The 14,827-nt window shown below is 27.3% G+C and overlaps 1 protein-coding gene across 2 annotated transcripts in view; it reads left to right on the top strand.

Annotated features, from left to right (window-relative positions):
- Positions 1 to 14,827, top strand: part of LOC143198658 (uncharacterized) — an 84,394-nt gene that overhangs the window by 18,852 nt on the left and 50,715 nt on the right. Inside the window, exon 1 of one of the 2 annotated variants that reach the window (XM_076408003.1) lies at positions 2,911 to 3,080. The exons of the other annotated variant lie outside the window; for it this stretch is intronic. Within the exon in view, the coding sequence (XP_076264118.1) occupies positions 3,070 to 3,080 (11 nt within the window). The 5' untranslated portion in view covers positions 2,911 to 3,069. Of the gene's footprint in view, positions 1 to 2,910; positions 3,081 to 14,827 lie in introns of those variants that run through there. 2 annotated transcript variants of the gene reach the window in all.

Here is a 14,827-nt window from a genome sequence, read left to right as displayed (position 1 = left end):
TTCCCTTTTATAAAATTGACATAAAAATACGTGTATGAAGATGGCAGTGAAGGTCCAAGAGGAAAAATTGGGGTAGTGGACAAGGAAGGGTAACAGTAAATTGTGCAGACTAAATGCGAAATATGATCATGTGTGAATTACACGGAGTTTTATGAGAAGATTGAATTTTTAATACCCTACTAATAATAGATCGTTTTTATTTCATAAGTTTATGTTTATTTATTACTATATACATTAATTTTATAATATTGTAAATTACTGTTGTCAGTCACTTGTGTCAGTCTTTTAAAGTTGTTAATTAGAGTTAGTCAAAGCTAATTTAGTGTATTGAATAATTCTTGAATATAAAATGAAAATGAGGATATGAAGAAGAATAGAATTAACAGCAATATCAAGACGAAGATCAAATTAAAAACAACTAGAAAAAGAACTCAAGATATATTGAACATATTGCCATAATAAAAATAAAAGGAACAATGGGAAAAATAAAAATGCAAAACAGAACTGTTTCATACATTAAGAGATTAAGCAAAGGACTATTTAAACATCTAAAATATAATAATAACATGAACTATCCATTGTGAAAATAGAATAATAAAATAGAACAGATAAAATAAATGATACAAAAACAAAAAAGGGAAACCAGAGCTGGAGGTATTAGAATAAATTCTGATAAGAATAATCAATTTAAAGTATAAGAGAACAAATAAGTGGAGACTAAAAGATAAGAGAAGGATCCAACGATGAAAAAAAACTAAGAAATTAATGAAAATAACAATATGAAAGTAAAAATCAATAAAAACAAGAAGCACTTATAGAATACACTATACAATCGAAAGAGTACAAGATACTTGTCGCTACTAATAGTCGCGGTTTCGTATCCTGTTGTGGCATGGTCGTAAATTTACATTTGTGATTCTTTACAATTTCAAATCGTTCAAATAGCAAGCATGCAAAATCCGATAAGGAAAAGACACCTTTTAGTCAAGATATAACAGGGGAGTTTAAAATATAACAAAAAAATAACCAAGGTAATATTAGTATAAAAGATTTAAGCAGAAATTGAAGAAAAATTCTAATAGAATACATCTATAAATAAAACGAATAAAACAAAAGAGAAATAATTGATGAGCAGTGGAAAAAAATGCGAAATAACGAAGAGACAAACAGAAAAAATATCTTAAATACTATCAATCGAAATATTTTAAAAATACTCTTGTTAATAAGAGACATAATATAATAACAGTGTTTCAATACTAGAGAAAAATGTGTAAATAAAATAAGAATTGATCAGCCACTGATCCAAAATGGTTTGGAAATCTTCTTTAGATTCGTATCTGATCCAAACATTTGTTTCTTCCTTATTACGCATACTTCTTTTTTACTTTCAACAATTTTATTACTTTAATAATGTATAATTAGGGTGCTAATTGACGAAAATTGGCAGCGCAGGGCTGCGAGACAATATAAAATAAATATCAATGTTGAACGAACTTAATTAAGTGTTTAAATAAACATTCCGTTGAGTTACAGGAAACAATACAAGTTCGTGTAGTATTTAACATTCAAAAACCGCATCGCCGTTTATATAAATCAAAGAAAAAATGCCATTGATTGAATTTTAAATATTTACAATGCATTTTACCGACTTTTATAAAGACATTTTCGATGTCACGGCGAGATTTCCTTAAAACAGAAACGCACAAACGGAAAAATTTATTCAAACGCAATGGTTCTGTCATTCATCAGTTGGTAAGCTTAATAACAAGGACTGTGGTTTGGGGCCCACGTTAAGCAATAGATACAGTAGAGATAAACTGGAGTTGGCAAAAAGGAGTCACTAAAATATAACATAAAATAACCAAATAATTAGTGTTAACGCTTTTAGCAGAAACTGAAGGAAAATTTGAAGATTGTATTAGAAAGCAAATAGAACAAGAAAAAATAATTGATGAACAATGACGAAAGCAAAAAGTCTCTTAAAATGTATTTAAAAAAAAAATATTATTTAAAAAAACCGGATATCTTCTGGAATGGCTTCTAAGCTGGTCACTCGCCAGAGTTAATACCGAGGACCGTGGTTCGAAGCCCACGTTAAACAGTAGGTCCAGTCCAGATAAATCCTAGTTGGTAAAAAGGGCACTCTAAAATATAAAAACCAAGATAATATTGGTGTAAAAGCTTTTAGAAGAAATTGAAGATAAATTACGAGATAGCATTTGTAAAATGAATAGAACAAGAAAAAAATTGATGAACCATGATGGGAACAAGTGAGGAGTACAAGTTTGAGAGAAAAAAGTCTCTTACACACTACTAATCGAGAAATTATAAAAATTGCATACTCGTCTAACTAAAGAGATATAAAATAGCAACTGTGTATCAGTATTGGACAAAAATGCGTAAGTTTAATAAGAACTGATCAACGATCTTCCTTATTTTGCAGTTGGTATTTTAAATCGCACACCTCTTTCTGATCTTCAGCAATTGTATTACTTTAACAATGTCTAATTATGTTAGGGTGCTATTGGCAAAAATTGGTAGCGTAGGGCAGCGAGACAATATAAAATAAATGTCAATGTTGAACGAGCTTAATTAAGTGTTTAAATAAACATTCCGCTTTGTTTAAGGAAACAATAAAAGTTCGCGTAGTATTTAACATTCAAAAACCGCATCGCTGTTTATATAAATCAAGGAAAAAATGCCATTGATAAGGATTAAAATATTCACGACAATGCATTTCGTCGATTTTTATAAAGACACTTTCGATGTCACGGTGAATTTTCCTTAAAACAAAAACGCACAAACGGAAAAATCAATTCAGAAGCGATGGTTCAATAATACGCCTATGGTTCGCGTACGCGACCTCTAAACTTACACATTATAAATTGTACCAGACATTCGTAAAAATACAATTACTAATTGAACGTTCTTCATCGGAGTGCTTACTGTGGTAGTGTGCGTGTGTACAATTCTGTTTTTGTGGTGCGGTATATGCCGTCGAACCGTTGTCGTTATCATTAAATGCGGTGTAGTTTTGGAGTACAATTGTAATATTTTTATTGTGCTACTATGAGCGAAATGTGAGTACATCTACATCCCATGCAATAAATTTATTAATACGTTTAATACCAGTTAAATTTGTTGGATTTCGTGGAATACAATTATGATTTTATCTTAACAGCTAATCTTATATAATAAATCAATCATTCTGATTTACCATACGAAGTTGTAATTAAATATTATGTAGGATTCCAATCACATATGAATTATATCAAATGTTGAATCACTTAATAATAAAACTGATTCCATATTATATTGTGTGAAAAACTGATCAACAGTTTTTTTTTAATAAAATTGAAATAAAGTTTATAATGTTAATATTCATGGATAAAAGTGTCAATTCAAGTTTTGTAGTAATATAATTGGAGTATATTTTTATATTTTTCTTACATCTTTTTTACTGAATTACAATTTGTCTCTACGGTGGCCTAAAACCAGCTACTTATTCGAGAAGATCCGTGGCCTTTACTTAGTTTCTAATAAAATAAAAATTATACCATTTAGTACAGTTGACTGGATTAGAAAAATATCAATATTTTTTTGACTGATATATCCATATTTTTGTTAGACGATAATTTTTCAAAAAAAAAAAGATATTTAAAATTTAAAATCCTTCATCGAAAGTATCGCTACTTTTAAAATGTTTAAAAAATATCACTATCAATATTTTACTTTTTTTCTTAAAATTATCGATATTTTGCAAAAACATATTTTTTTCAATATATCAATTATTTTTGAAATTCATAAATCGATATATCGATATTTTTTAAAATAACGCCATATCGATATACGAACATTTTTGTCCGCGGTCGACATCCGTAGTTGCAACATTTCGAAGTTAACACCGATGTAGAGTCTTCCCTCATGTCTTGTTGCGAATTTCTTAATTTCCTCTATAACACTTGGAACCGAAGATCTGAATGTAATTAATTGTTGCCATAATCCAGGGTTCATCCATAATACTTATCATAGAACATCTCTATAACTGAATTCTATAGGTCGATATAGGTTTTAGTATTTAAATAATATTCAGTAATTCAAATAACGAATACATTTTTTAAAAATTTTAATTCGAGTTTCCGTTTTGGTATACCCCTCCCAACGAAGTTTTGCATCAAGGTATCCAAGGTACCTTAGCATTGCTACTGTATGGGATAATAGCATTATTCATATATATTGGTATATAAACAGTTTTATTGTAGATGAACTCAATATACACTGAATGACTCTCGTTGACTTTTATTCTCCATGCCTGGGTACACTTATTTATGATGCATGTTGCAGTTTTATAGTTGCTTCTTCAGTATTGTCTCAATTAGGAAGTATGATAGCTTCCTCAGCAAATTTCGACATAGCTAATATATGATGTAGGTAAAGAACGCGACCTAGAGCGCTGCTTTTATTTTCTTCATTGTTTGATAAGCTCTTTCTTGTTTAACTCTAAGCATTAAGCTGAGATATAGAAGTTTAAAGGCGTATTAACAAGGCCTATGAAAAAAAATTAACATAGATGCTCTTTGACAAAATTTCTATTAAAGTTTTGTAGTAATTTAGCTCAAAATATTGAACTCAACAAAACAGGTCTTCTGTATTTTCTTACAATAGAAAAAAACAGTAGTGTTAATATTAATAATCTTTAGCACAGGTCTTATAGTGTTCTATAGTGATTTAATTGAAAATACTCAAAGTATTCGGACGCTTCAGCTTCGGCTTCGGGAGTAAATAAATTCTAAGTGAATTATTTCTTTAATTTTAAATATGATAAGAACATTTAATGGATATTTTTTTTCAAGGCATTGTCGTTCTGTCAAAAGATGCACTGTTCTACCAAAATTATGACAAATAATGAATTAATTAATTTGTAAACTCACTTGGAACTTCAAACTGTTCAAATAGTGTCTCTCAAAAGGACATAGAGCAAGATTGAACACCTAACAATAACAATGCTCACTAATTATCCAATACTTTGTATTATAGAAATAAAAGCGCGATCAATTCATTGCATTGCAGCTTAAATAAAAAATCTCTATCCCTTAAAAACTGAAACATTCTTCTGATACACATTATACGATTGCAAAAAATATATACTTTAACACAGAATTGTTTTGTTTTTTACACATTTATAAAATATTATATTTATAAAATAGATATTATTATATTATATTTATATTTATAAATAGATATTTTATTTTCAATTTATATTATAAGGTTCATATTGTCTCATTTCTTTCACCGAAAACAAATATGCTTTATACATTTTTAATTGTATTAGTTTATCTCATAATCTCTCAAACCTTTTTTCCAAACTCTTCAAAAAGACTTTTATACAATATAATGATTTCAGATAGATATAAATAAAACAACAATGAGTTCAAAAGTACATAATTTTACAACCAGATAACATCAAAATGCTCTATTTGTATCGCCATTGAAACTAAATATTATTTCATTCGCTTTTGTAATGTCCAGATAAAAATAAATTTGCTTTAAAACATTACATGAAATTGTAATCCAGTTAATAGGCGCCATATGTTATACGATTTTTAAAAATATTTTATCTTTTACAAGCGAAAAGAAAATACATAAAAAATTCTTTAAGTCGTTAATAATTATTTAATGAGTAAAAATTAGTGATAGTTTAATTCACAGCTCTCATTTTACTTACATATCAAGTAACATTAATGGTATAATATGAAGACAACTATTATCAATTAATAGACACTTAAAAAGTAGTATTTTCTTATCATTATTTTATAACTTAATATATGGGGATATATGTGGGCTGTATAGTAATACTTTATCTCTATTCCGGTAATGTATTGTGCTGATAATTATTATATTACCGCTATAATAACATAATTATCTTCCAAAATTAGATCAAGTTTAGTATATGTATTTAAATTTTAAAAAAATTACACTTGGTCGTTTTTGTTCCTCAATGTAATTTCAGATACCTCTGTAAATATTTCAGCTAACTTAATTTTTTTAAAAATGCTAAGATATATTGAAGGATATACAAAACTAAATCACTGGAAAATAAAAGCTATAACTTTCTAGTAAATATAAAGTTATAAACGATTAGTCACTAAAACGAATTAAAAAAATCGATTGGTTAGTGTTTACTTTTTTTACAGAAGCCATTGTTTTTGAATAGGATTAGAATATTTTGTTATTATTCCTTATCTAAAGTATAAAAAACGATCAATACATTCGGAAGCACTATGTTTTAGAAATAATAATTATATACAATGTTGTTGTTAAGAAAACTTGCACGCCTTTTAAGCATACTCGACATGTGAAACAATTATTACTATAAAATGCGGGAAAACATTATGTATATGACATGTCTTATATAATAGAATAAAAAACAACGGACTTGAACATAAAGAAAGAGTAATTGAAAGCACAAGGGTATGAAAGTAGACAAGTATATATTTAAATTAGAATATTTAAAAATATTCCTTAAAGTACTTATAATGATGATGGTCTAAAATTAACGAAATTAAGACTGTATACTCGAACCGACTTAACTGAGATTACCTTAGCTACAGTATTAGAAATCAATGATAATGTTTGACCAAAAATTCGTAAAAAGTGAAACATTGAAACAATATATAACTGTTTTTACTTTCTATTAAAAAAAGTTATGGTTTATTAGTCAGCAATACGTGTTTCATTTCTTTATACTACAATAATAGTGGAACAGTATGGGATTTCTAAAAAATGTTCACGATTTCTGGTTCATTATCTTATATTATATAATAGATCATTCAATTACATCAGATATTATGTAAAGTAGATGATTTTATTTATATACAACAGCATCATTTTCTTATGAAGGTGTGTAGTTAGAAGTTTGTAAAACTACAGACTTCATAAATATGTAGTTTTATAAATTTTAAGAAACATTTTAGATGAATATACTATGAATATACGAAAACCCGTTTACTTATTAAAAATGTACCAAGCTTTCTAAATAACATAGTAATATATTAATATGCACATACACATTGTAATTAATTTATGTCAACCACATTTGGCCTTCTACCTGTTAGTTATCTAAAACCATCAGCTGAGGCTACTATACCTCAGTAATGAACCACCAACTGGGCAGGTGAAACCTAAAACCCAAAATAGATAAAGAGTTTATTGCAAGTGAGTTAATGAGTATGTATATAAAATATTGCAATAAGGAGAACAATGTAGTTTAGAGAGATTTCTTGGAATATTTACCGATACATTATATATTTAATAAGAAATTTTATGGGTCTTATGTTTATTTCAACATTACAAATTTCTCTCATAAATATTTTCTTTGGACAAAAAACAATCTTTGGGAATTCAAATTAATTCGCCTATTATGCTTGTAAACCATTAACTTAGGTCTTATAGAAAATTGCCTGTGCATGAAAGTTAGCAGGCCCTATTAAATTTTGTTTAAAAATAGTTTAATAATAAAATAATTTACCATGCAATTCGTCTGATAACAATAAAACTTTAAAAGTTTTACTAGGAATTCAAGCCAGAGAAATTGTCACGTCCCAAACGTATAGTATTCTTTTAGTTCTATATAATTCATTTAAATACTATATACCAAAATTAATAGAATAAAGAATATGTTATTGAAAAGTATGCAACATTATTTAACATGAGTAGTTAGAATATAAATGTGAATGTATCCTATGCGAATATGAACATAACTGCTGTTAGTAATAAAAAAACAATTCGTAATATGGTAAAATCTGAAAATATGGTAAACACCAATTTTAAAATTAGCAATACGTGTTTTGTTGGAATTACATTCTATAAATATTCAATTCAACTGCAAGAGGTACTAGTAAATTAGAATAATATCCTAATGCTGTAAAACAATTACTGTTTCAACTAGGCAGAATAAGTAAATAGCTCTAAATATAAAAGAATATTTTTAATAAAATTAGTATTCACTTAGTCACATTCAAATTCTATGAACAATTAATTTAATTTCAAGGTTAATTACTATAATGCGAAAATGTTTCATTTCCTGATGTTTTCAAAAGTATTAGAATAATTATTCAACAAAGCAAAATTCAATCAGATCATTAGAACAGGATAAGGTTATCGTCTGGTGAATATGACAGAGTAGAAGGCGATACTCTACCTGATATAAAATAAAACTACAAATACAACAAACGCAATGTAAATACACTCACAGCTTGTTTCATAAACACATACAGAAAAAAGAAAAATGACACACAAGACGATATACTTACATCAGATATCAATACATGGAACGACTTCAAGCAAATAAGTGATCATTGAGAAAACATTTTATTTTTGTGATTCTGATGTCTATATGACTAATTGAATAATATCAAAAGAAATACATACGACCTGAAAATAATCAGTTACAAATAGCAGTAACAAGATGTGATTGTATGTGTGTAGCTATGAATTACATCTGTAACATTTTATTGTAACATGCTACAATGACTGAAACGTAAGTATTGATTGCTACCTAGTTTATATTAATTAAAGTTTTAGCTATATTGTAAAACGGTAATTAAAATAGTAGATACTGATACACAAACGGTTTATTATTTCACTAAAAAACCATTGCAATATAATGTTTAACAGCTTAATCAATGTATTTATCAGGTATGCCCTGTAATCGCTTTCTGTATTCTGCTTCTGAACTAAATATGGTCCCTGAAAGCTTTTCAACTACATTGATTTTATTATTTATTATAATGGAAGAAGATAATATCTTCCATCTGCTTTATCGTTATGACACCTACTTATTATTTTTTAAATAATAGTATAAATATAAACTAATAAGTGATAAAGTGTAAATATTGTAGAACTTACTGAAATATTTTAAGTAATAACTTGTTATATTATATGAGTCTTACTTGTCTCCAGTCTCAAAATTTCAAAACAATTCTGTTCGATAAATTTATGTGGACTTAAGTTTTGTGCCAAAACATTGATATCGTGGTTATTTCTGTGGTTAACATTGTATTTAAGATACTCATACTAAAAATATGAATAACACCGTAGTAATTTTCATGAATACACGTGTAGTACATACGTTATCAATCGTAAAGTAAAACATAACACACGTCTACGTGTATTTAAAATTATAGTAGGTTCTTGCATGTATTCTAATAATGTTTTCTATTTAAACATGATTTTATTGGGAACATTGGTGCAATATAAATTTAATGGCTATAGGTAGATTTTCTTGCAAAAATACGTCTTTTAGTTTGTTTAATTGATAACGGTAAATATCTGCAGTAACAGTTTTATTTGGTTTTAACAGTTCTATGGCCGGCAGATCTAATTTTGATCGCCTGTCTCAATAAGCCACACAAATCTTCTTGTACTGCCAGGCATATCATGAAACCACTTTCTGAAGCTACTGTCGAAAATGCAATTTCGAATATCCGATATGCCGTACATAACATTTCTGAACATTTTTAAAGGAAATTTTCAATATTGACTAACTCTTTAAAATAATAGTTGTTACACATTGGCAGTTATAGTGTGGAAAATTGTGGTGTAAAAATACTGTGGCACTTCAAAAAAGCTTGAAGATAGCTAATTGAAAAACTGCTATAAATCATTTATACAACAGTAACAAAATACTGGGACTACTTTTCAATTTTTAGGAATGTAACAGCAACAGTCAGCAACAAATACTTCATTACCAGAAGATGAAATATTTTGCACAGTATCATGTGTCCTAATTTCAGTGTAGAAAGTCCAAAGAAAGTGTAGAATAATGCCACCCGCCAGAAAAGTAAAAATATACAGTTTGACTATGTTACCTAGAGAATCTCGTTTATCCAACCTGAAAATACTAAAAATACTAAAAAGGCATGTGGGAAAAACTATTAAATTATATAATAATGATATAAAATTGAAATGTTTTCAAGAAATATTAATCTGTTACTTCTTATCATGCTGCGAATAAGATATATGACAAATACAATGAATTTAAGTTGTATTTTTTAAAGACGACCCCAGTTACATAAACTATATAACCGTGCAAAATTGAACATTACACAAATTTATCAATGTTATAATTGTCATAAATTGACAATAATTATATTAATTAATTGAATGAATTACAGGAATATTAATATGTTTTAGCTTCTATTTCATAATAAAAGTAAGTTATATTATATTCAAAAGAAATAAAAGTTCTCTTTCTATACAATAAGTAATCAAAATCAAATCAAACAAATTTAAAATAGAAATTATATGAGTAAAATAGAATAAAAATAAGATTCAAGGTAACACGGTGAATATATAATAGCGAGCAAATCAATATATTCAAAAATCTTAATATACCAGGAGTACCGGAAAGTTTTTATCGTTTTTTTTTAAAATTTATTTATTTAAAGCATTGGTCATTTTATTTTATAAATCTTGCCCATCTTTCAGAGAGAGTGCGCATTAGCATGCTGTAAAATCATTTTACCATATCTTCGGGTCCACTCTAGAAGTTTTTCGGTCAATGCATTTTTTAATTTAGTCATTTATTGTCAATAGCGATCACTATTGTTGCTAATCTTTTCTTAGGTCACCTTTAACGCTTCTGTCAATTGTTTTTGAGCTTGGGTTGGGTCTTCTTTCAATAATTGCTGCAGTTTCAAACTTTTTCGGTCTACCAAAACAGTATTTGTTTCGCACATCGAAAAAAACACTTTTAAATTTTCGAACCACGCCTCGTATGTTTTTAAAGTTAGAGTATGCCAAGTTTCGACTTACCATTAAATAAGAAAAGCAATTGATGCGTCAAATGCACGTTTTCAGGCACGAAGCTTAACATTTGCAAAGAAATATCAATCTATGACCGTATTACTTTGGCAAAATTTAACGTGTATATCTTTGAAGGTTGATATTCGTACAATAAAATAAGGTATGTATCAAATCGTAACATAGTAATGACTTTTCGATACACCTGGTAGCTAACGTAATATAATTCAACCATTACTAATTTTATATAGATAACATTCAAATCTGAAACACAACCATTAAAGTATATTCCAGCAGTTATGATTATTAAGATGTATATAAAAACCGTTTCTATATATTTAATTTTTGAAACTGATAAATATCATGTTGAGTGGATTATTAAGCAATACTTTTTTCTGTTACATCAGAGTTTTTATTTTAAAAACGTTTGTCTCTATACATTTCTAAACAATCATATATTGTCAAAATACTTCGTTAATTACTATAGAAAGTAGACTTCCACGCCTTTTAAGCGTATATACGACATGTGAAACAATTATTTTTATAAAATGCTAGAGAACATGATATATATGACATGTCTTATATAAGAATAAAAAACAAAGTACCTTAACATATAGAAACAGTACTAGAAAGCACAAGGGTATGAAAGTAGACAAGTTCATATTTAAATTAGAATATTTAAAAATATTCCTTATAATAATAATGGTCTACAATTAACGAAATTAAGACTGTATACTCGAACCGACATAATCGAAATTACCTTAACTATAGTATTAAAAATCAACGATAATATCTGACAAAATATTCATAAAAAGTGAAACATTGAAACAATATATATAACTGTTTTTACTTTCTATTAAAAAACTTATGGTTTATTAGTCAGAAATACGTGTTTCATTTCTTTATAATACAATAATAGCGGAAAATTATGGGATTTCAAAAAAATGTTCACGATTTTTGGTTCATTTTCATATATGATATAATAGATTATTTACCCTGATCAGAAATGATTTAAAGTAGATGATTTTATTTACATATAACATCATCATTTTCTTATGAGCAAATGTGTAGTTTTATACAGTGGGCGAAATATATCAGCTGAGGCTAGTAATAGCTACTACTGTACTACTGTACCTCAGTAATGAACCACTGGGCAGATCGGACCTAAGGCACAAAATAGATAAAGAGTTTAGTGCAAGTGAGTCAATGAGTATGTATATAAAATACTGCAATAAAGGGAACAATGTAGTTTAGAATGATTCCTTGGAATATTTACCTATACATTGTAAATATAGGAAATTTTATGGGCCCTATGCTTATTTCAACATTTCATATTTCTTTCATAAATATTTTCTATATAAATACAACAAAACAATCTTTAGGAATTCCTAACCTTCAAATTTATTTGTATTTTAAATTACCTACTGTGGTTGTAAACCATCAACCACCAACCTAGGTCTTATAAAAAATTACTTGTGTATAAAACTTAGTACTAAACGAATAGTATTCGTTTAGTTTTATATAATTAATTTGAGTATTAGATATTAAAACTAATAAAATAAGGAATATATCATCGAGAAGTATGCAACATTATTTAACATGGGTAGTTAGAACATAAATATGAATGTGTCAAATCCTATGTGATATGAACACAACTGCTGTTACTAATAAAATGTTAATTGGTAATATGGTAAAATCTGAAAATAGTAATACCAATACCAATACTAAACGCCAATTTTAAAATTAGCAACACATGTTTTGTTGGAATTACAATTCATAATCAATTTTATTCAACTGCAAGAGGTACTAGTAAATTAGAATAATACTATTATGCTGTAAAACAATTACTGTTACAAATAGGCAGAGTAAGTAAATAGCTCTAAATATAAAAAAAAAATATTTTTAATAAAATTAATATTCATTTATGATTAAGATTCACATGTGACTAACATCTAAATTCTTTAAACAATTAATTGAATCTCAGCAATAATTACTATAATGTGAAAAACTGTTTATTTACATTCAGTCTTTCTTAAAGACAACCATATTTATTTTGTTATTAATATACCCTAAAAATTAATTGTACAAAACCAGTAAGTTACAAGATACTAGTGCAACAGCAATAGTGCAAAACTATTATGAACAGTTGGACTGTTATATTAATAGTTTATATGTTATTAATATAACTAGAAATGTATAATAATACAAAATATATTAAAATTGTATGTGTCATAAAGTAAATAACTTATTTTTAAAAAACAAGAACATTTAATTTGTTGTAACTGTTCTCTTATCAATGTTTTAACATTTATAAATATTTTGAACATTACATTTGTTATAAATAAACTCTACAAACAGTTAATATTACTGTAAAGATAACACAGCACTTAGATATCATAATTTTAAAAAAATTGCAACAAAACCAACCAGAAAATATGTTAAAACAACTATTATGAACAATTCGAGAGTTATTATCATTCGCTTTGTAATAACTAAACTCTCTAAACATTTAATTTACATTTAAATTAAATTTAATATAAAAACACTGCGATATACATAATATTTCACAATTGTAAATAGTTAAAAATTTTTAAAATTTTCATCATTTACATTGTTGTAAGTAAACTCTGAAAGGACCAAATACGTAAAAAGAGACTGTTTTTACTAAATAACTATGTACTACTTAAATTTTAAAAGAAATAACATTAATTTTGTTATCACTAAACTTTATAATTGATTACTTCTGAAAAAAAACTAGTAAAAGCACAACAACAATAACAGCAATGGGCTAAAAGTATATATATTATAAGTAAAGTGAGAGAGATTTATTAGTTATTAAAGAACTGTACACATGCTTTGATTAGTTTTACAGTTATTATCAAACTAAGTATATAATATTTTTATAAATAAAAAATTAGCCATTACAAAAACATAATTAAATAAAAATAATTGCCTTCCATTTGTATTTGGTACGGTGTATAAATCGATTTTATGATTCAATATGAATCTCCCGTTAATATGTCCCCATTGCGTTGAACAAACTTATTCTTTTTATAGATACAACAAACTGTATTAAATAAGAAACATTTCTTATTAGCTCACTTGTAGGAAATGTTTCTGGTTAATTCAAAGTAATGAATATAGGTTTTAACAGATGGTAAACCAGACAAAACTATGATGGAATGTATATGGTGGATCCGATTCACGGTATTTAGTGTTAAGTCTATCGAATGCTTTGTGACATCTGGTCTTAACCAGCCTGGTTGTATCTTGCCGAAATTGAACTGTTTAATACGAACATTCAAAATATCAAGAAATAAAAGATGCGCGTCTTTGCCTAACGGTATTCGAACCCGCAAATATCATTATACAGTAATCTTCACCAATTCTACTCACTTTTTTGCTGTTACAGCTGTGATAGGACTGATTTTATTATAAAAAAAGCATTCAGGCAACATGAATGTGTTTTCACGCTATACCTTTGATATTATTCTCAGGGCACTAGCAATTATATAAATTTAAACATATTTTGTATTTGTAGTAGTGCCCTACTAGGCAATCCTTTTCGCAAATCGCATTATTGAAACTACGTCATATTGCTCAGTGTCTTCATGTTGTTTCATGTTGTTCAAAAATACCACCTAACCACTGGTTCTGAAATGATAGGCAGGAATACAAGAAATTTGAAAATATTTGAGAATGCGAAAGGATATGGAATTGGTGAAGATTATTGTATGCTGCCAATATCTGAGGCTACCACATATTGACTAAATATAACAATGTTCAATAATAGGCTACATGACTGAAAGAAAGAATCATAAATATATTGATTTATAATAATAATATACTATAGAGTGATTGGAAGTATATTTATTTTAAAATTAAAAGTTAAATTACTAAGATTTTCCTAGAAATAAAGACGCAAAATATCAAAATTCGCCATTTAAGACAAACAACCATTAGAAACTCTACGAAACGTTAACGTCACTTACCGTTTCCTAACCGTCATTTCCGCATTCCAACA

The sequence above is a fragment of the Rhynchophorus ferrugineus genome, unplaced genomic scaffold (assembly GCF_030347505.1).
Source record: "Rhynchophorus ferrugineus isolate W39M unplaced genomic scaffold, kcgeb_rfMv2 rfM6, whole genome shotgun sequence".
NCBI lineage: Eukaryota > Metazoa > Arthropoda > Insecta > Coleoptera > Curculionidae > Rhynchophorus > Rhynchophorus ferrugineus.
The sequence above is the reverse complement of the archived record's forward strand: the minus strand, read 5'-3'. Positions and strand labels throughout refer to the sequence as shown.